At 41.0% G+C, this 20,185-nt stretch overlaps 1 protein-coding gene across 1 annotated transcript in view; it reads left to right on the top strand.

Annotated features, from left to right (window-relative positions):
* LOC117347784 (proteasome activator complex subunit 3-like) overlaps nt 1-18,098 on the top strand; it is a 33,167-nt gene extending 15,069 nt beyond the window's left edge. Inside the window, exons 7-11 of the mRNA XM_033919154.1 lie at nt 1,851-1,919; nt 8,353-8,420; nt 9,251-9,305; nt 11,049-11,135; nt 13,189-18,098. Of these exons, the coding sequence (XP_033775045.1) occupies nt 1,851-1,919; nt 8,353-8,420; nt 9,251-9,305; nt 11,049-11,135; nt 13,189-13,269 (360 nt within the window). The 3' untranslated portion in view covers nt 13,270-18,098. The remainder of the gene's footprint in view (nt 1-1,850; nt 1,920-8,352; nt 8,421-9,250; nt 9,306-11,048; nt 11,136-13,188) is intronic.
* The last annotated feature ends 2,087 nt before the right edge of the window (nt 18,099-20,185 follow it).

The following is a 20,185-nucleotide window of genomic DNA, read 5'->3' as shown; positions in this document are numbered from 1 at the left end:
TTTTAAAAAGTTCCCTTCATAATAGATGTACGTTGCATACGCAAAAGGGTGTGTGCCCAGACAAGCATCATTCTTTGACGTGATTGATCCTTGAAAACTTTTATTTTTTATGCAGTAGTAATCCTAACTTGAACAACAAAGCAATCAAGGCTTTGTTATGGTTTGGATCTTCTTATCTTTGTGAACTTGGATTTTCAGCTCTGACAGTAAATAATCGAAAAAAAAGGAACAACTGCAGATGGTGGATAATGAAATGCGTATTTGCTTATCAACTATCGAACTATGTTTTGAGTTAATTTGCACTCAATCCATCGCCTTGATTAGCAATTATGTTCTATCTACTTTAGTTTCACTCTTGTTACAATTACCCATACATATCTTAAAGAACTTTAAATAACTCCCAAATTTAATTTTTTGTTGGCTTTGCAATTTTATAATTTCAATTATAATGTGGCATGAAAACATTTGCTCCGTTTAGTGTCCTGGAGCAAAAAAAGTTTGAAAGACACTGCAATAGGGTAATACCAGGTCTGGCTGAGCCTGTGCTCTTTGGACATGGGCTGGTATGGTTCCCCTAACTGTTAGACAATCTAATCTGCTAATGTTCTCTTCAGGAGGTATTACTTAAATCCCAGAGGGCAGTAGTTGTCTTTGTGTCATATCTATTGAGTTCTGTGACATATTAAATTCAAAAGATACAACAAGCCTTACCGTTAGGTCAGTGCTTCTCAACCCTCTCCTAGAGGCGCATACCTGGCCAGTCAGTTGTATAAAATAGATTTGTATTTTTTGATATGATTTAGATATGAGTTTTTGCTATAATATCTAATGAGGGTACATAAAAGGCAGTTTACAGGTCTTTAAAAAAGACCTTTATCAGACCTGGCCCAACTGGTTGCCTATTTCACTGAGTTTCCAGTTGACACTCTAAAACAGGGATCTCAAAGTCCCTTCTTGAGGGCCGCAATCCAGTCGGGTTTTCAGGATTTCCCCAATGAATATGCATTGAAAGCAGTGCATGCACATAGATCCCCAGCAGTGACAGGGGGCGGGCAGGAAGGCGAGATCCCCGCCGGCGGCTTCTATGGACAAGCGGGAATACCCCTAACAAGCAGGAATCCCCTAACAGGCGGCCTGTGTACCCCTAAGGGTACACGTACCTTGGGTTGAGAAACCCTGTTCGAGGTCACTGGTTTAGATTCACCTCGAGTTGGTTCTGACTCTATTGTCCATAGACATCTACACTGAAAACACTAACAGGCAAGTTCTGCAGTGCTAATCATCCTCATCCCCACTGACCTTTCATCACACCAGCCATGAAAACATCTCTAAATTCTTAGAATGAGCCATGTACAGTGCTTGCTTTGCTCAGAAATGGGTATCCCTCATTTTTGGTTCACAGTGAGAAAAGGAATAAATACCTTTCTTTCTCCCACAGATAGTGGCATGAGTTTCTTCATCTAGCAGGTGGGAAAATTGGGCTTCTAATTCTTAGGTCTTTGTAAATGTAGGCATTTATGTTTCGGCTAATTAGGGATTCATTGAGGGTTCACAAATAAGTATCTATCAGTGGTTTCATGGTGTCATTGCTGGGTTCCTTTTCCATTGTAACTGAGAAATTGTCAGCAGGGAAAAGGCCAAAAAGCAAAGTAGAGGATCCGAGGCAGGGAAGAGGAGAAATGAAATGTTTTCTCTTTTGGTGTTTATTCAATAAACATGTTTTTGTTCCACGGCTGCTTTTCAGCTACGTTTTTCTGTGTGGTTGTGTCAGTCACCATATGACAGGCTTGTAATATGCAGGGAATTCTGACACTCTTTGGTACATAATAATAACTACTTGTCTCTTTTAGGTGAAAATGTGGGTTCAACTCCTCATCCCCAGGATAGAAGACGGCAACAACTTTGGTGTATCTATTCAGGTATCTGACTTCTCTCTGTCTCTGCTGCTGTTGTTGTTGTGGGAGGTTTTGTTAGTTCATAATTATAATATGACTGAAATATGTTTTTTGAATAAAGCATTTCTTACATATAGTATCCATTCCTGTCCAACAGTTACATGTATTATCAACAATCTAGTATTTATTCATTTTACTTGCTAAGTTCCAGTAAAAGATGTCTTCCTCCCGAGATAGACAAGATCTGTGCTCAGATGGCATAAAATACCCCTACTTAACCCTGATCTGTCTTGCCATATACAGGTCACAGTCCGTAGAAGTCTCTCTGGCATTGGCTAAACTCCAGCCTGTCCCGATCTGTCTTGGACACAGACCAATGTCAACTTTGTGTCCCCACTGCTGGGGCTTCTATTTAAGCATCACTTCTGTGCATGATTTGTTGAGTTTGGGGTCAATACTATCCTTTTTCTATTTAGGGGTCTTTTGTTTCCCACTGTTTTTTTTTTGTTTTGTTTTGTTTTTTGCTCTATCATCTCTATAGGGAGGGCATTCCAGGCATCCACCACTCTCTTCTTGAAAAAGTATATCCTGATGTTACTCCTAAGTCTAAAAAACCAACCAGGGATAGTATCTTCTAGGCAACCTTTCTTGTTGAAAAAATATGTATATGTTGTTCAACTCACCCATACACATACATTTTCAACAATAAAGGTTGCCAGAAGGTACCATCTCCTGTTGGTTTTCCTTTTCTTCTACTTTTTGGACTTCTATGCTTTATCTCTGTGGAAGATTGGTTCCTTTTTTTAGTTTGTTACTCCTAAATCTACCACCTCTCAACCTCATGTTTTACAGCTTCTCCATCTCAATCTGGAAAAGATTTGTTTGTAAATTAATAGTTAAACATCTGTATCATATCCCCTTCCTATAAAGGGATACATATTCAGGTATTCAAGCCTCTTCTCATATGTACCTTGGCACAATCCTGATATCATTTATGTCTCCTTCCTCTGAACCGCTTCATTGTCTCACATCCTTAGCAAGATACGGCCTCCAGAAATGTGTGTATTTTGTAAATCACTTAGGTTTTAGCTAGATTGTGAGCCTGCCAGGACAGACAAGGAAAAATGCTGAAGTGCCTCAATAAATGCATGTGAACTGTTCAAAGTTTCCCTGGGAGAACAGTATAGAAAATTGAAAAATGAAATGGAATAAACACAATATTCTAAGTGGGGCCTCACCAACGACTTGTATAGGGCCATTAGCATTCAGTTCCTTTCTCTGTGCAGCCCAGGATCCTTCTGGCTACAGCCACTGCTTTTGTCACATTGTTTCACAGCCTTGAGATCCTCTGACATTATCACACCAAGGTCCCTCTCCCATTCCGTGCATAGCAGCTTCTCACCCCCTAACATATACAGCTCCTTTTGGATTTTTACTCCCCAAGTGCATCACTCTGCACCTCCTCGCATTAAATTTTAACTGCCAAACATTAGACCATTATTCTAATTTTCACAGATCTCTTTCTCACGTTTTCTACTCCGTCCGGCAGGTCCACTCTATTGCAAATCGTCGTTTCAGCTGTTAAAAGACACACATTTCCTATTAATCCTTCAGAGATGTCACTTACAAATATATTGAACAGAATTGGCTCCAGTACCAATTTCTGAGGCACATCGCTACTGACATTTCATTCCTCTGAGCAAAATTCATTTACCACCACACTCTGTCATCTGTCAGTAAACCAGTTTCTAATCCAGGTCACCACTTTGGGTCCTAACTTTAGCCCTCTAAGTTTGATGAGCTTCCAGTGAGGAGCCATGTCAAAGGGTTTGCTTAAATCCAGATATACTACACCTAGCACACATCCTCTATCCAATTCTCTAATGACCCAGTTAAAGAAATCAATCAGATTCATTTGACACGATTTCTCCGTGGTAAAACTATGATGTCTTGGATCTTGTAACCTGTTGGAGAATAGTTCACTATTCTTTCCTTCAGCAGAGCTTCCATTATCTTTCCAACCACCAAAGTGAAACTTACTGGTCTGTAGTTTCCAACTTCGTCTCTGTTACTACTTTTTGTGAAGAGGGATCACATTCACTCTTCTCCAATCCCATGGAAACCCTCCTGTCTCCAAGGATGTGTTAAAACAAATCTTCAAGAGGTCCTGCAAAAACTTCTCCGAGTTCCCTCAATACCCTACGATGGATCTCATCATGTCCTATGGCTTTGTCCACTTTTAGTTCTCCCAGTAGTTCACAAACACTTTCTTCTGGTGTACAGGGCATACGACTAGTGGGTTAACTTCCCCTAACCATGTACTGTGCAGAAGGCATCATCTACATTAATTTCTTCAGCTTCATCTCCTTCCTCAGTGGGCTGTACTGCCTTTCTTCATTTTTTCCTTCTGAAATGAGTTAAGAAGGCAATTTTTGATCTGCTTGGAGTATATTTTATTTTTGGTTTTTTATCTGAATCTGGAGGCTTTTGGTGGCCCTGGGGCAACTCTGCCTGGGAGAAGATGCAGACTCTCTGAGCAGGATTCTGCAGCTAACAGGACAACCCTTTAGGGAACCTGTTTAGCCAGCCTGCCTTTTCATTTATGGAGATCGGGGTCCATAGTAGTAGTTCGAGTAGTACCGTGTCCTCTTTCATGTACTGTGACCAGTGCTGAATGCAGTACTCCAGTTGAGGGCGCACCGTGGGCCGGTACAGCGGCATGATAACCTTCTCCGATCTGTTCGCGATCCCTTCTTTATCATTCCTAGCATTCTGTTTGCCCTTTTTGCTGCTGCCATGCATTGCGTGGACAGCTTAATTGACTTGTCGATCAGAACTCCCAAGTCTCTTTCCTGGGAGGTTTCTCCAAGTACCGCCCCGGACATCCTGTATTCATGCATGAGATTTTTGTTACCGACATGCATCACTTTACACTTATCCACGTTGAACCTCATTTGCCATGTCGATGCCCATTTCTTGAGCTTGATTATGTCACGTTGCAGATCTTCGCCATCCCCCTGTTTCTTCACTACTCTGAATAACTTTGTATTGTCCACAAATTTAACCACCTCACTCGTCGTATCAATGTCCAGATCGTTTATAAAGATGTTGAAGAGCACAGATCCAAGCACCAAGCCCTGCGGCACCCCACTGGTGACGCTCTTCCACTCTCTGTTTCCTATGCTACAACTCCACGTGAGTATTTCACCCTTGATTCCGTGGCTAGCAATTTTCCGAAGTAGTCGTTCATGTGGAACCTTGTCAAACGCCTTCTGAAAATCCAGATATACAATGTCGACCAGGTCTCCCTTGTCTAGCTGTCTTTTTACTCCCTCAAAGAAGTGCAGCAAGTTCGTCAAACATGATCTGCCTTTGCTAAAACCGTGCTGACTGGTCCTCGTCAGCCCATGCCCATCAAGGTGATCAATGATGCAGTCCTATATCAGCAACTCTACCATCTTTCCCGGTACCGAAGTCAGACTCATTGGTCTGTAGTTTCCCGGATCTCCCCTCAAACCTTTCTTGAAGATCAGCGTAACATTCGCCACCTTCCAGTCTTCCGGAATCTTTCCTGATTTGATAGACAGATTGGCTATTAGTTGAAGCAGTTCAGTTATGGTCCCTTTCAGTTCCTTGATGACCCTCGGATGGATGCCATCCAGTCCCGGGGATTTATCGCTCTTAAGCCTATCAATCTGCCTGCATACCTCTTCTAGACTGACCGTCAACCCTGTCAGTTTCCCGTCTTTGTTTCCAGCATATAGCCTGATGGGTTCCGGTATGCTATGTATATCCTCTACGGTAAATACAGATGAAAAAAATGTGTTCATTTTATCAGCAATTGCTTTGTCCTTTTTTAGCACTCCCTTTATTCCATGGTCATCCAATGGTCCCACCATTTCCTTCGCGGGTCGTTTCCCCTTAATATATCAAAAGAACGGCTTGAAGTTTTTCACCTCATTGGCTATTTTTTTCCTCGTAGTCTCTTTTGGCCCCTTTTACCGCCTTATGGCACCAGCATTGATGCTGTTTGTGCTTATTCCAGTTTTCATTCGTTCTTCACGTTTTCCATTCCTTAAACAAAGTTTTCTTGTCTCTTATTGCTTCCTTCACCTCTACACGCCGGTTTCTTGTTTTTTTTCCTCTTGGATCCCTTGTTGATACGTGGCATATATAGATTTTGCGCCTCGGTGACTGTGTCCTTATAAAGGGACCATGCTTGCTCTAGTCTTTACAGTGCTTATCCTCTTCTTGATCTTCTTCCCCACCATGAGTCTCATCCCTTCATAATTCCCTTTTTGGAAGTTCAGTACATAATCTCTTTTTAGCAACAGAAATATCTTCAGGCTTAGAGATTTTTGACACCTGAAAATTTGCTTGTTGAATATTTTAAAGAGAAAAAACCTTGTATGAGGAAATTTAGGAGTCTGGGTTCTGTGTTTGCAAAGAATTTTCCATCTATTCCTCTCTAAGCTTGCTGGATAGACTATTGCTAATTGCAGAAGAACCAATAGATTACAATAGAAACTCTGAGATTCAAGATATTGAAACCTTTTCTCAAAATTTAGTTTTATTATCCACTTCTTCCAATTTAGTGATGGTTTCTTGAGTAAACTGGCACAGCTGTGTCGGAGTACCCCTTTTAATTGATTCCATCTTATTGACTACCATCCAGATGTCGTTCCGATGAAACATCCTGTGGTCTTCCTCAGATTCAGGGAGAAAGAGAGTCTTGGTTTTTAACTTCAGGGTTGCCTCCTGACAGGAGTATCTCCTGACTGTGACCTCCAAAAGTGTGAAAGGAGTGGAACCCAACACGGTGTTAGGGTGGGTGTACGAGTCCTTTTGGCAGTGCTGATGGATGCAGATGATAGCTCAGCCAAAACATACCTGTTTAGAGGACCTTGCAAAGGGGTACTTAAAATTTCCATTCCCTTTGACTTGGCTTTCCTTCTACCTATGTGGCTATAGTTGCATGCTGTACGGTACCCTGGCTGTTATTGATGTTAAGGCCCATTTCAGTGACATTACTTCAGGGTTGTCTAGTCTGCCTGCCCCAACATGGGTTACATGCATAAGATGGCAGTTGTTCAATAAATCAAATCAATGCACAATTTTTAGAAGTTTATCAAGGTGCCAGTATACTCAAATCAATCTTATAGCCAGAATATACACTTTCTTAAGGCTATGAAAACACCTTGTTCAAGTTTTCTTGACCCTCAGTGGCACCACTCAGGACTCAAACTTCTCATCTTCCTAAGCTTTATGTGTCGGTTTGTCATCGGGTCTATTACTTTTTTATAGAGCTTAATCTTATTTATGTTATTTGATAAATTCTTATAAAGGTAAATACTTAGCTTAAAATATGGCTAAGTCTTCTTGGTTAGAGATGTCAGCACTATTAAGGGATATCAAAGCCGACATGTTTCGCCTAGCTTACTTTTTCAAGGCTCAATCCCTAAAGAAATAACCAACATAACCATAAATTAAAACCTGTTTCAAGTCATTTATAACTAAACCAATGCTTTCCATCAGCTGATTGGACCTCACAAGATATTTAAACAAAAGAATGCTGTCGCTCCCGCTGTAAAGTATTGACTGTTACACCGGAGATAGATGGCTAAGGGTGAGTAACATTTCAGTAATATGCTGGATAAGAAAAAGCTTGTTTTGAGTTCTATTTATGGTTATAAAAGCATTGGTTTAGTTATAAATGACTTGAAACAGGTTTTAATTTATGGTTATGTTGGTTATTTCTTTAGGGATTGAGCCTTGAAAAAGTAAGCTAGGCGAAACATGTCGGCTTTGATATCCCTTAATAGTGCTGACATCTCTAACCAAGAAGACTTAGCCATATTTTAAGCTAAGTATTTACCTTTATAAGAATTTATCAAATAACATAAATAAGATTAAGCTCTATTAAAAAGTAATAGACCCGATGACGAACCGACACATAAAGCTTAGGACGATGAGAAGTTTGAGTCCTGAGTGGTGCCACTGAGGGTCGAGAAAACTTGAACAAGGTGTTTTCATAGCCTTAAGAAAGTGTATATTCTGGCTATAAGATTGATTTAAGATGGCAGTTGTGGCATCTTCCCCTCCAAGCCGCTTAATCCAGCAAATACCTCTCTCTTAGCATTAGCTTTTTATGGATCTATAAAATGTCTTTTAGCTTTTCAGTACCATTACAATACATTGTAAATAAATGATTTTGGGGTCTTTTTAATGCGTCCATTATATTCTAGCGTTTAGTGCTTGCTAAAACGGCTAGCTCGCTTTTTATAAGGACCGCTTTATGAATTATTTCATAGAAGCAAGGTAGTGTTTTTCAAATTTGCCCGAAGTCTCCAGTTTTTATATATTCTCTCTCTGTTTTTGACAGATCCCATCTCTCTAGGATTAGTTCTAGATGTTAATAATTATTTTAAAGTTAATGTATTTATTTTTGCTTCTGTAGGAAGAGACAGTGACAGAACTTCGGACCGTCGAAAGTGAGGCTGCTTCATATCTGGATCAGATATCCAGGTGTGTGTGTAAAGAATGTAGCTGCTAACCTGGATGGGGCATTACATCTAGAAAATTCTTAATCACATTTGAAGCTAAGGCAGTTGTGAAGAACTTTTTCTGTTTCAAATAGTTGTAAGAGCAGCCATTCATATTACATTTGTCTGCCCAAATAAACCATTTTTTGTTGCTTCTGCTCCTAATTCAGTCAGAACCAACCTCTGTTAGACTGTTCCACCCTAAAGCCAGGGTTCTTCCCATTTTTCTAAGCCAACGCAGCCATAGCAGCAATCATCTTCATCTTGGGATCACAGATTGCAGCTTTGTGTTGAATCAAGTAACAGAGACCTCGCTGCTGAGCAATAGTTGGGATTTCTCCCTTTCATGGTATACCCAGCCATCGTGGAGAGCAGAAGGCCTGAGCCAAGAATTGAACTCAGACCCTCCATGTAGTAGTGTGCATCATTTGCCAGTGGCCCACAGCAGAACAGCTTTAAGACAATGATACTGTGACTAGTAAAGTGTCTTTCATTTGTACCTCCTTTACAATATTAACAGCTGGTGAAACTTGAATTCCCCTGCCTCTGAGGCAGAAAGCCTAACTGCTAGTTTGGTTTCTGATAACATCCAGAGGTGATGATAAAACAGTGCTGTAGTTCTTGACAGGATAAAATGAATCACAGCAAAGATAGAATGACTGCAAGTGTTAAATGGAAAGTTAGTGGGAGAGTGGCCATATATGAGTAAGTCCCAGGAAATCATGTGATAACCTACTTTCCTTTGCACATTGCTTGCAATCTAAATAATTATTCACCATACCATAATAGCTAAGATTTGTTCTCTTGTTCCAGGTATTACATCACCAGGGCTAAATTGGTATCCAAAATAGCCAAGTATCCTCATGTGGTAAGTAAGAGCAATCCATTTAAAGAAAGGATGGACAAACTGGTGAACAAAACAGAACCAGCATGTGGGTGCCTTTTGTCCAGCCCACAGCAGTTCCCTGGGCTGTCTGTTTTCCCCCTGCCTCTCCCCTCCCATCTAGCTATTGATAAGAATAGGTAATTTTGACTTCTGAAAATCACCATGAACCCAACTTCCACGTTTCCTACTCTTGTATATGTAGAGAGTGATGATGGTTACCCCTTGAAGATGGGCCCATGATGATTTAAAAATATACTGACCTTTGAATAGCTGATCAGGAAAACGGAGGGTTGGTTGGGTGGTAGATCCGTATGGTGTGAAAGAGAGTGCAGACAACTCATGGAACTGATAAAGGATTGGATATTTGAGGAAAACACTTGGCAGGGACAGGTTGGCATATGGCAGTCTCTGGGGCAGGCTCTCAGATATGATGGATACAGCAGTGCTGGTTCTGAGGTGGGCATAGAAGGGCAAGGGTGGGCGGGCTTGGGTTTTTGGTTGGTTTGTAACATAGGCCTCTGCTATTCTTTCACTTGCCCTGGTGCAGAGATGAATAATTTAATTTGCCGACCTCTTGTTTAAAGTGTGTTTGTGAGAGAGGGGAGCAGAGTAGTCAAGCTCTTGCTTCAGAAGGTTGTGGGTTTTCCTTCTAAGTACAGACTTGTAACTCGGATCCAGCATATGATTTAAAATCTGTAAATTGTCATAGTGGATATCCTGTTTGTGCTCCTCAAAGGCTGGAAGCTGGACAGCCCTGAACTGGATGCACGGATGGCTGGTGACACATGATAGTGCTTTGTCTGGTGTCCACAGAAGCACATTGTACATTGGCTCTTGTCACAGAATTGAATTTGGAGTTTAGATTATTCAACTTTTATCGTATCTGAGCTTGAGGTGAGTTACAGTCAGGCACAGAAGTTATTTCTCTGTCCAAGTGGGCTTAAAATCTTAAATTGTACAGCTGTCTGGCATATTGTCCACCAGGCTTGGATTTATTGATTGATTTGAAGTAGCTCACTCTTTTTTAGTAGTAATTCAGGTATTGATTCCAGTAGCGCAGGGAAACTGTGCAGACACCAGAGCGATGACCTTCTGTATTGCTGGTGTTAAAATGTGGAATGCTTTGGTGGGCCACTGGAGACTGTTTAAACCGGTTCCAGTTGTTTGTTACTGCATTTTTGTGATTTAAGCTGACATTTGAAGAAAAGAATCTGTTTAATCCTGTTTGCAATTCTTGCAATATATTAGCTGACACTTGAGGAGAAGAAATTGTTTAATTACGTAAATTTTATGATCTGCATTGTTACTGATATTTAGTTTTTCTGTAAACGGTATAGAAAAGTTTTAAATAAATTTCTCTGTCCCTGGACTAGTGGTGTACCTAGGTATTCAGGGGACTTATTGGACAGTTAGTCAATCTAGGGAGGTTTCAGTCAGGACCAACTTTCTCCATTCTTTTCTTCCACGTCCCCACCCCCAATATGATTCTTAGGCCAAAATATTTGCTCACCTCTGACTTAAGGTATTCTGATGATGTTTGGCTTTCTTCTCCTCCCCCATGTGATTGTGTAGTGATATCAAATGAAGACCTCTGTGCATCTGAATACAACTTTGGACATTAAAGAAACAAAGTCAGAGCACATGAGCTGATTTTGTGCCTCACAGGACAGCTGCTGCTTTGTACTGTTACTGCACTGAAATACCATCTCTTCTCGTTTCCCCCAGGAGGATTATCGTCGCACAGTGACTGAAATAGACGAGAAGGAATATATTAGCCTGCGCCTAATTATTTCTGAACTGAGAAATCAATATGTGAGTGTCCTCTTTGATTTCTCAATTGGTTCTTGGCTGGTCACATGTTTTCCCTCCGAGATGGTCCAATAAACGCAGTGTAGTGTAAACAGACAGTAATCGCATAAAACACTTTCACCAAATAAAGTGCAATGAATGGAATCGTCACCAAGCCCAGCAAACACAAACCAATCTTAGTCTGCACGAGTTAATTCAAATGCAAAAAAGGAGAAAAAAGACTCAGAAAATGTGGTGCAGGCTAGCCACCACAACAAAACCTCAGGGGCATGAAAGACCTCCTTTTTGCCAATTCAAAATAACTCAGAGCAAAGCAGTGAATAAAAACTAGATAATAGTGCAAAAATGACTTATCTTTGTCTTGTGGAGAGGTTTGGCGCACCAACGATGGCCACCAGTCGATCCTCTTTGGGGAGCTCGAACAGACGTTTCTTCCTGCACTGCATGGAGTCATTTAGAATTGGCAAAAAGGAGGTGTTTCATGCCCATGAGGTTTTGTGGTGGTGGCTAGCCTGCACATTTTCTGAGGCTTTTTCCTCCTTTTTTGCATTTAAATTAATTCGTGCAGACTAAGATTGGTTTGTGTTTGCTGGGCTTGGTGAAAATTCCATTCATTGCACTTTATTTGGTGAAAATGTTTTATGTGGCTTCCTCTGAGATGGGCCATTTTTCATGTGCCTTTTTCCAGTTGTAGCAACCTGAGATAGTTATGGTTTATTAAAATTGAATATACTACCTTACCCCAAAGGAAATAAGCAAACAATATCTTCAGTTAAAATAGAAAAGAACGCCATTACAAGATAGAAAAAGCCAGATATTCATCTCTTTGTGCATCCTGGAGTGGTAATAAATCTTCCACTCCTCACTGTGCACCATATTAAAAGCAGTGTCAAAATAATAGGTCTTTAATAATCTTTTCAATTTCTTCATGGATGCCACTGCCCTGATGGCCTTTTAGCAATTGATTCCACAATAGAGGAGTTATCCAAGCAAAAGTAGCAACCCAAATTAAAGCCTGACACGTACTTGAAAGTGATGGCGCAACCATTTGACGGTCCAGGAAAGATCTCAAACTTCTTAAAGGAATATATGGAACAGTCAGGCTGTTTAAATTGCTCAGGACCTTACAGCTAACAGCAAAATGTTAAATCTAACTCTAAAAAATGGCTGCCAATAATATTTGAGGAAAAGCTGTGTAACGTGATATTTCCTGATGGCCCCTAACAGCTTCAAAGCAGTATTCTGAATCATTTGTAAATGTTTGAGATTACCCTGAGTTACACCAATAAAAAACATATTTCTCTAATCTAAACAAGAGAGAACCAAAGTATGTATCAATTGATGCAAAGAAAAATCATCACACAAGTGTTTGACCTCACCTGTCTTAAGTATACAGTAATTCCATTTTACCAAAAAGAAAATGTGTTTTGCAAAAGATAATTCATGATCAATAACGGAAGCTATTAACTGTCTAGATAGTCATGTTACCATTACTAATAAAACTATTCTGTACCAGAGTCGGATCTAAAATAGCTGAAGTAATTTTAAATATCAACAGCTTTATTTATTATTTTAATTGTGTTTTGGCTGATCAGTGACATACTAGCCACAACTTTTATTTGCCTCTTGGCCACTTCCCTTCATTCCTTCCCGTGATAGGGGAAATAAAAAAGTGTTGTTCAATGTGACTGACAGGTAGGACCCTGATGGCCTTTTATAAAATCCATATTTCAAGTTTCCCTGCAATAATATGCCACAGGGTGGCAGTCTTACCCTAGTCCTTGCCTTTTGTTCCCTCTAAAGGCATGGAACTTAAATCCTTTAATATCAGACTTCCAAAGGGAGGGTTGAGAATCTCTCTTTATCAATTGTTTGATGAGAGAGGGAAGCTCTGTGTATCTCGGTAGAATGGATAACTTTTAATGCTTCTGAGGCTTTAGATGTTTAAACAGCACAAAGGACTGCCTTGGCATAGAAAACAAGTTTTTATGGCGTCTTGTCCTTCCATCGAACAGCTTTTCTGCTTACACATCACTCTTCTTTTCTCCCATCTCAGGTCACCTTACACGACATGATCCTGAAAAACATCGAGAAGATCAAGAGGCCTCGGAGCAGTAATGCGGAGACTCTGTACTAAATTTCCGTCAGTGGTTCTTTTCTTCCCCCTACCCCCAAAATGAAAACATTTTGGCTCAGCAAAAGACCGTCATTGCCTTTTTGGTGTGTTACATGACATTCTGACTCTCAAGATGGAAAGCTGGCAGGCGATTTTAAGCACATTTGCTTTTAAGCAGAACTACAGTTTCCACTTAGTTCTGTGCGGTGTTTAGGAAAACAAAATTGAATTTGAATCTTAAGAAGTTTGTCCTTCTCCCCCCACCCTGTTCATTATATTTCCAAAGGCTGCCTGATATCTTATTAAAAACTGCTGTGCAGCAGGCACTATTTTGGTATAACAGGGTGTGAGGGCATTTTTTATGTGAAGTTCTTCCCACTTCCTTGCCACCAGAATTTGAGTAATTAAAGTGTTTAAAAAGAAAAAAAAGCTTTTTGCTAGCACATCATGAGAATTCTTTTCTGACTTGCCAAGGCAGAAAAGCTTTATTTTTTTTTAAGTTCCTAGGAAAATGGGCAAAAAAGTGTTTATCCCAGGACAAGCAGACAGCAAATTCTCACGTATGGGCAATGTCATCCACAGAGCCCCGATGTGGACAGCTGCACAAGCAATCTTGCTTGAAGAACTTTAGAAAGTTCGTAACTGACTACAACGCGCATGCGCAAGTGCCTTCCCGCCTGACGCAGAGCACGCGTCTCCTCAATTCTCATTTTTCCGCGGAGCTAAGAATTTGCCTTTTCTAATACTCTTTGTTTTTATTGCCTTTGCCTTCCCGCTCACGCATATATTTTCTTTCTAATTTTGTATTCAAATATTGAAGGAAGAAAGTATATATCAAAAAGAATATATCAAAGGACAATACAATAGAAACAAAACATTCATCACTAAGTAATTTATCAACTCTGAGAACTCCGCTCTATAGAATTTGTGAAACACTATTGCCCCCTTTCACCCAGGTTGGAAGGTGACATAAATTGCCAGCTCTCGGGATACAATGAAGGCATCAAAAAAATTCAATGTAAATCATTGAGAATCAAGCTCTAGGTGAAAGCGTTTGAAGGTAGGGGTCCTAAATTTGCATAAAGATGCGAGTATGCCCAAACTTCAGAAAAAAGTACACGATGTAGTTGGTTCCTCCAATGCCAAAAAGTGGGAGGTTCTGCCTGTATTCAGTATTGCATAATACACTTATGACCCACCATGCCAGCTTTCTGAAATAAAAGGCATCGCCCCTGACCATAAACCCCGCAGGCAGATTGACAAACATCTCGTATCTTGGGGAAGAGTTTTTTTTCCCCCTAGAGTCAGAATCCAAGTTTGCCAAGAAACATAGAGAAGTTCAGAATTAATCATCTACCTATGGAATTGCTTCAGCTGCCCATAGACTGGTTCTTGACTCTACCCTGCAGTACCTCCAGGGCGTGTAGTTCAACATGGACTTATAGCAAAGCCTCCCATCAGTATATAGCCTGTCGGAGGAACTCTCTGTTTCATCATTACTGTGTTCAGGCATAGTATAGCAGAGCATTACCTATCCCTTCCAAGCCACAACACTCTAGAGAGCGTTATCTTTCTTCCTCCATGCTCGAGGTTTCATTTCACGTGTACAAAGCAATATCTGAAGGGCTTAGAGTTTCCACATCCGTCCTCAGGAATCACTTAAATTGCCCATACGTGGTTTTCTTCACCGTCCGTGCCAGTTTATTTTCTTTGATTTCTTCACCAAATGGGTAAAAGATTCTAATATTGCTCTGGAATCTGATTCCAAGTATACCAAAGAACATTTGGAGCTTCCTCATCCTCCTACCAAGTCACTTAAGCTGCCTATGAATGGCATACTTTTTGAACACATTTGGATACGCCATACTCTGTTCCAACAGTTCCTGCTAAACTGGACTCTTGTTGTAAGATGGTTCAAGGTAAAGGTTATGAGCAACCTCAACTTTACCACCAAGCCTGTGTCTTGGACCAGGTCTCCATCTGATGTTTTGTTCTTCAGTTGGACCTCCTTTCGACTTGATGTGCAGAAACTATCCGCATCGGGGCTCCGTGGATGACATTACCCATACGTGAGAATATCTGCCTGCTGTCCCTGGATAACGGTAAGTAACTGTTCTATCTGGGATGTGCCCTTGAGGAAACTTGTTTTGGGGTGTGCCATGCTGCAATTTATACCCTCCTCTGGTTTATTCAGAAGCATCTTTGACTGCAGTGCCTCCTCCTCCTCCCAACATGAGATCATCACTTTTCTCCATGGTAAAGATGGACTGCAAGAGATTGGGCCTGAGGAAGCTGGGACTTTGGAAACAGTGCCCATTTTAATGTGGCACTGCAGTGGTAATAAAGTCTTCTGTGGCCACTTGTAATGAAAATTGCTGTATGAACATTAGAAGCCTCCCGGTGTAAGTGATTATGTTGTTTAGAATGCTGTTGAGTCTCAATCCTCCTTGTCGGATGAATAAAAACGTTCATGTGTAATAAATGACTTGGAAACTGGGATATTATCCTGCCCGCCATCAAGTATTAAGTGCCAGTTAATATTAGCCATCATTTAACACTTTAAGCTCAGCTTTGTCTGCGTTTTTTTAGGAATACACAGGGTGCGGAAACTTTAGCTACCGTGAAGCTGGTTAAAAACAAACCTTCAGTTTATGAATGTAATTAAATCTGAGAAATAGTGGAGCATTGGACCAAGTTTAATGAGCTGCTACTGTATGGTCAGATAGTGTCTACCTTTTTTGCTGTTAGTTTACAGTTTATGTCGATTTGCTGGATCCAAGCAGTTTAGAAACATTTACAAAACATAAATGAAGAAGGAAAAAGGAACTACAATATTTTTATAGAACAGTAACAGCATTCAATCAAAGCACACAAAATGAGTAAAGGGCAAACAAAGAAGGGGTTAGACTGGCAAAGAAGAGGCAAGAGGGATAGAATGGGGACAAAGGTGGAAAAGGGTACAGTTTGTTATGTTAACTGCTGATCTAATCTCAAGCTGCATAGTAAAATTTCAATATGTCCCCTGTGATTTATGGAGGGAAGACCACAGCTCAGTTTTCTTTAGCCTGGGTATTGCAGAAATAACCTAGATATCAGCTTGCTTCATTTGACTCGCAAATTCATGCATGATAGGGTTGGCATGTAAGAATCTACAGCATCAAGGGGCATGAGTTCTGCTTTTTCAAGGTGGGCTTGTTGTTAATCACTTTATAACGCAGCAAGAATCAAAAATGTTTACGCAGCCCGGATGCTGCATCTTTTGGAAGTATTGGTGCCTGAAGAACGGCCATCGTTTCTAAATAAATGTATATTGCATGATTCAGCTGTGTAAAGAGATTGAAGCAGTGGTGTAGAAAAATAAATTGGTATGCCTGCAAAAGGGTAAGTTTAGAAAGTGTGGAGCCAGAGGTTAAAACGAAGAAGGATATTTTGACAAAATGAAAGCCTGCCTTTCAGGTTCTAGCTGCTCAGTTTACGGTTTAGAAATCACAAAGCTTGTGTTCTTGGAAAAAATGTTACATCCCTTGCCATACAGTTTAACAGGCTTGCTGCCGCCTCTCCGTTTTTAGGCCTCCCAGGGCCTGATTGTGTGAAACACCACAGACAGTAAACCCTGTGTTGTGTTGGAGGCTACATTTATGTGTATAATTAGTATCTTCAAAGTATTGGTTTCGTGTTTACCAAGTGTCCGTTTCGCTGAGGATCCTTTCAAGAGGACAATATTCCCTTCCTGACTGCTGCTAGATAGATTGGAGTTGGTGATTATACTGGGGGCCTCTCTAGAAAGAGGGTGGAAGTGATGGGTAAAGATATACATGTGGCAATAGGTATCGTCTTAGGATGGGGGACAGAGTCATTTGCTTGACATAGAGCAACATCTCAAAATATATTTTGTGATTTTAAATGGGGCTGCCTTATATTGGTATGTTTAGCGGATCACTGAGTATTTATAGTGCTTTGGAAAATCAGCCCTGGGGGAAAAGATTTTGTGCCTAGGCAATTCTTCTCTCATAAAGTTTAAAACAGTTGATTCTTTAACATGTTTTCCCCCTTCCACTCCATTGTGTAGTGGACAGTTAAATTTCAAGGACCTAATCTGGTGTATTATGAAACAGCTCTGCTGCATTGGACTCGCATCGTAGTGAGAACAAGAGCACTGCAAGGTTCAGAAGGCAAGTGCTTTGGATTGCCTATAATGTTTTTACTCATAGAATAGCACTGGCGGCTTTTCCTCGTCTCCTATGCAGAACTTGGGGCAACTGTGAATCTGGCCCACATTTAGTCAGACATGATGACAGTCTAACTGCAATCTCGTAGAAAAAATAAATTACTACTATACCACAGAGGAAAAGGGAGACCCAGGTGAGCAAATGGGTAGAGGGGTGAAGGCTGCAGGCAAAGCAAAATTTTTGAAAAGGTCTGGTTCCCACCCTTGAAATCTGTTGTAACTCATGCTCTGTCTTGTGCTGTCGCTGCAGATGTCAGATAAATTTTGTCTTGATGCTTCCAGTTTTTATTTTTGAAAAGAGAAGACAAAACAATGTAAGAATGGAAATGAAACAGCTGTATTCTGATCCCTTTTTTGTATAGTGTGGGTTCTTTTGTTCTCTGTTCTTCATTTGCCTGGGGAGTTTGACGTGTCTCCCTTTGGGTTTTCCAATGGCGCTATAATTATGTTGTGGAAAAATGTGAAGGACTTTTCTACCCCATTCTCAGGCAAACCTAAATTCAAGTATTTCTTTTTTTTATTTTACAGATTAGAATTGTTGTAGAATTGTTAATTTTTATTCTGCTAAATTTATGTACCATTATTTTAATGTGACATTATTAAAAATACAGGTCCATTCAAATCTTTGTCTCATGTTTTTGCTTAAATAGTAATCGTTTTGGAGCACCTTTACTAAGCTGTGGTAAAAAGTGACCTTAGCACTTCCTTCTGCAAGTTTCTTCCACACAGCTGTAGTAATGGCCATTCACTCTTCTGTTACGTCCCTTCTGGATTTCCTGTTCTAGGTGTTCAATCTGGCAGTTGCAGAAATCAAACACTTTTCTGAGCATGTGCTTCTCCTACCTTAGAGAATGAGTTAGAGCAGTGTTCTTCAACCACTGATCCACAGAATTTTCCTGCCGGTCCACAGGGCCAGCACGTGCATCAGGCCCAAAACAGTGTTCTTCAACCGCCGGTCCACGGTATGATCGATGCAACGTTATTTTCGAGCCAGCTCCCTCTTCCTAACTGATTCAGTGCAGAAAGCCACGGCAGTGGCTCCTACGGGCACCCTGCGCCTGAACCGGAAGCCTTCTCTCTGACGTTGCAACGTCAGAGGGAAGGCTTCCACATGAGGCACGGGATGTGCAAGATGCAATTAGTACTATTATGGGGGCGGGGTCTGGGGTGGAGATTGGGTAGAGATGGGCGGGGTCTGGCCCATGACTTAGCCCAGTGTTCTTCAACTGCCGGTCCACGGACCAATTCCGGTCCACAGAATAATTCTTTTATTTCTGCCGGTCCATAGGTGTAAAAAGGTTGAAAGACACTGAGTTAGAGCCCACACACTTTTCAATTTCTGCAAGCAATTCATGCAGTCTTTTTCTTAAAGTTCATTTTTTTTTTTTTTCAATGAGACCCTGTGTGTTGTCCTGTGTCAGAGAAAAGGACGCAGTCCCATGGAGCCGGACTGCTGTGTTTCATTTTGACTGTTTATTACATGTTTTTATATTTTGCAAAGCTGATATTAACAGAAATTGTTGCTGAGGAGGTTCCCCCGTGCCTCCTTATTTGTCATGGACTGGTTCCAGGTATGGTTGCTTGGCTTTGGGATTGAATTGTGAAGGGCTCTAACTCAATCTCTAAGGTAGGAGGAGCACATGCTCAGAAAAGTGTTTGGATTTCTGCAACTCCCGGATTGTGGGAAGGGATTGAACACCTAGAGTATGGAATCCTACAGGGACTAATAGAAGATTATACAAGGTAAAAACCTAATCTTCCATTGCCATTAGCATGCAGCTGCATAAGCATTTTCTGCCACCTGATTTGTAGCACATGCCAATGTAGCTGTGTAACTGGTTAGCATAGGAACACCCTTTCTCTGTCCCCAAAACATTTTATGTGTGCTGATTTGGCATTTAACCACAGGACATCCAAGTATGTCCTGCCATTTTATCTACTTTAGTAAAAAGGGCTGCTTTGCTTCCCATCACATTCCCTTCATTCCCCAGCTTTCACTCGTCAATACCATCACCATGGAAAGAATGCAAATATGTAGAATATATCTTGGAAATTAGACTTTTGGATAAATAGATTTCTAGTGCAGTAGGTACATCATCCTGGAACAGATGGGTTGTGAACCTCTGATCGTGAGATCTTGTGTAGAGAACCTCATTTACATTTTCTGCTCTGCCTCCCATCTCTCTGGGCTGTCTCCTAATTCCTCTATACATGAGATGGTATGAGCCTGTCATGCTTATGTGTATTTTGAGGGTTTTTTAAATCCAGTTGTGAGGTTCTTTGGTGCTGCGGGGGCTCCCAATTTTGGGCCATCTCTACAGAGAGCACAGACTGAGGAGGTAGTCTATAGCCAAGAGGCAGCCTGCTTGGCCAGCCTGCATTAATAGTCCAGGATTTCAAGAACTGTTCCCTTGAGAGCACGGCTTGCTCCAGGTTTTGTCTGCAGAGAGCTTGTACGCAGGCTGAGTGGCCCCATGGCAGTTTTTCACAAGGTTCAGGTGCCGACTGCAGATCCTTCCCCCCAATTTAGCGAGTGAGTTCTGGTGGGGTTAAGGTCTCAATCCGGCCAGTTGAACTGAGGGAAGTCTGCAGAAGCCAGCTATCCAGGTGTCCAGGCTTGTCTGAGGCAGAAGTTCTCTAGTTGCATTTTCAGCTCTTTTGCAGCTCCCAGCATCAGCATGACATAGTGGATAAGGCTGTGACAGCCTA

This window comes from Geotrypetes seraphini, chromosome 13 (assembly GCF_902459505.1).
Source record: "Geotrypetes seraphini chromosome 13, aGeoSer1.1, whole genome shotgun sequence".
NCBI classification, from domain to species: Eukaryota; Metazoa; Chordata; class Amphibia; order Gymnophiona; family Dermophiidae; genus Geotrypetes; species Geotrypetes seraphini.
This window is presented reverse-complemented; position numbering and strand designations above follow the sequence as displayed.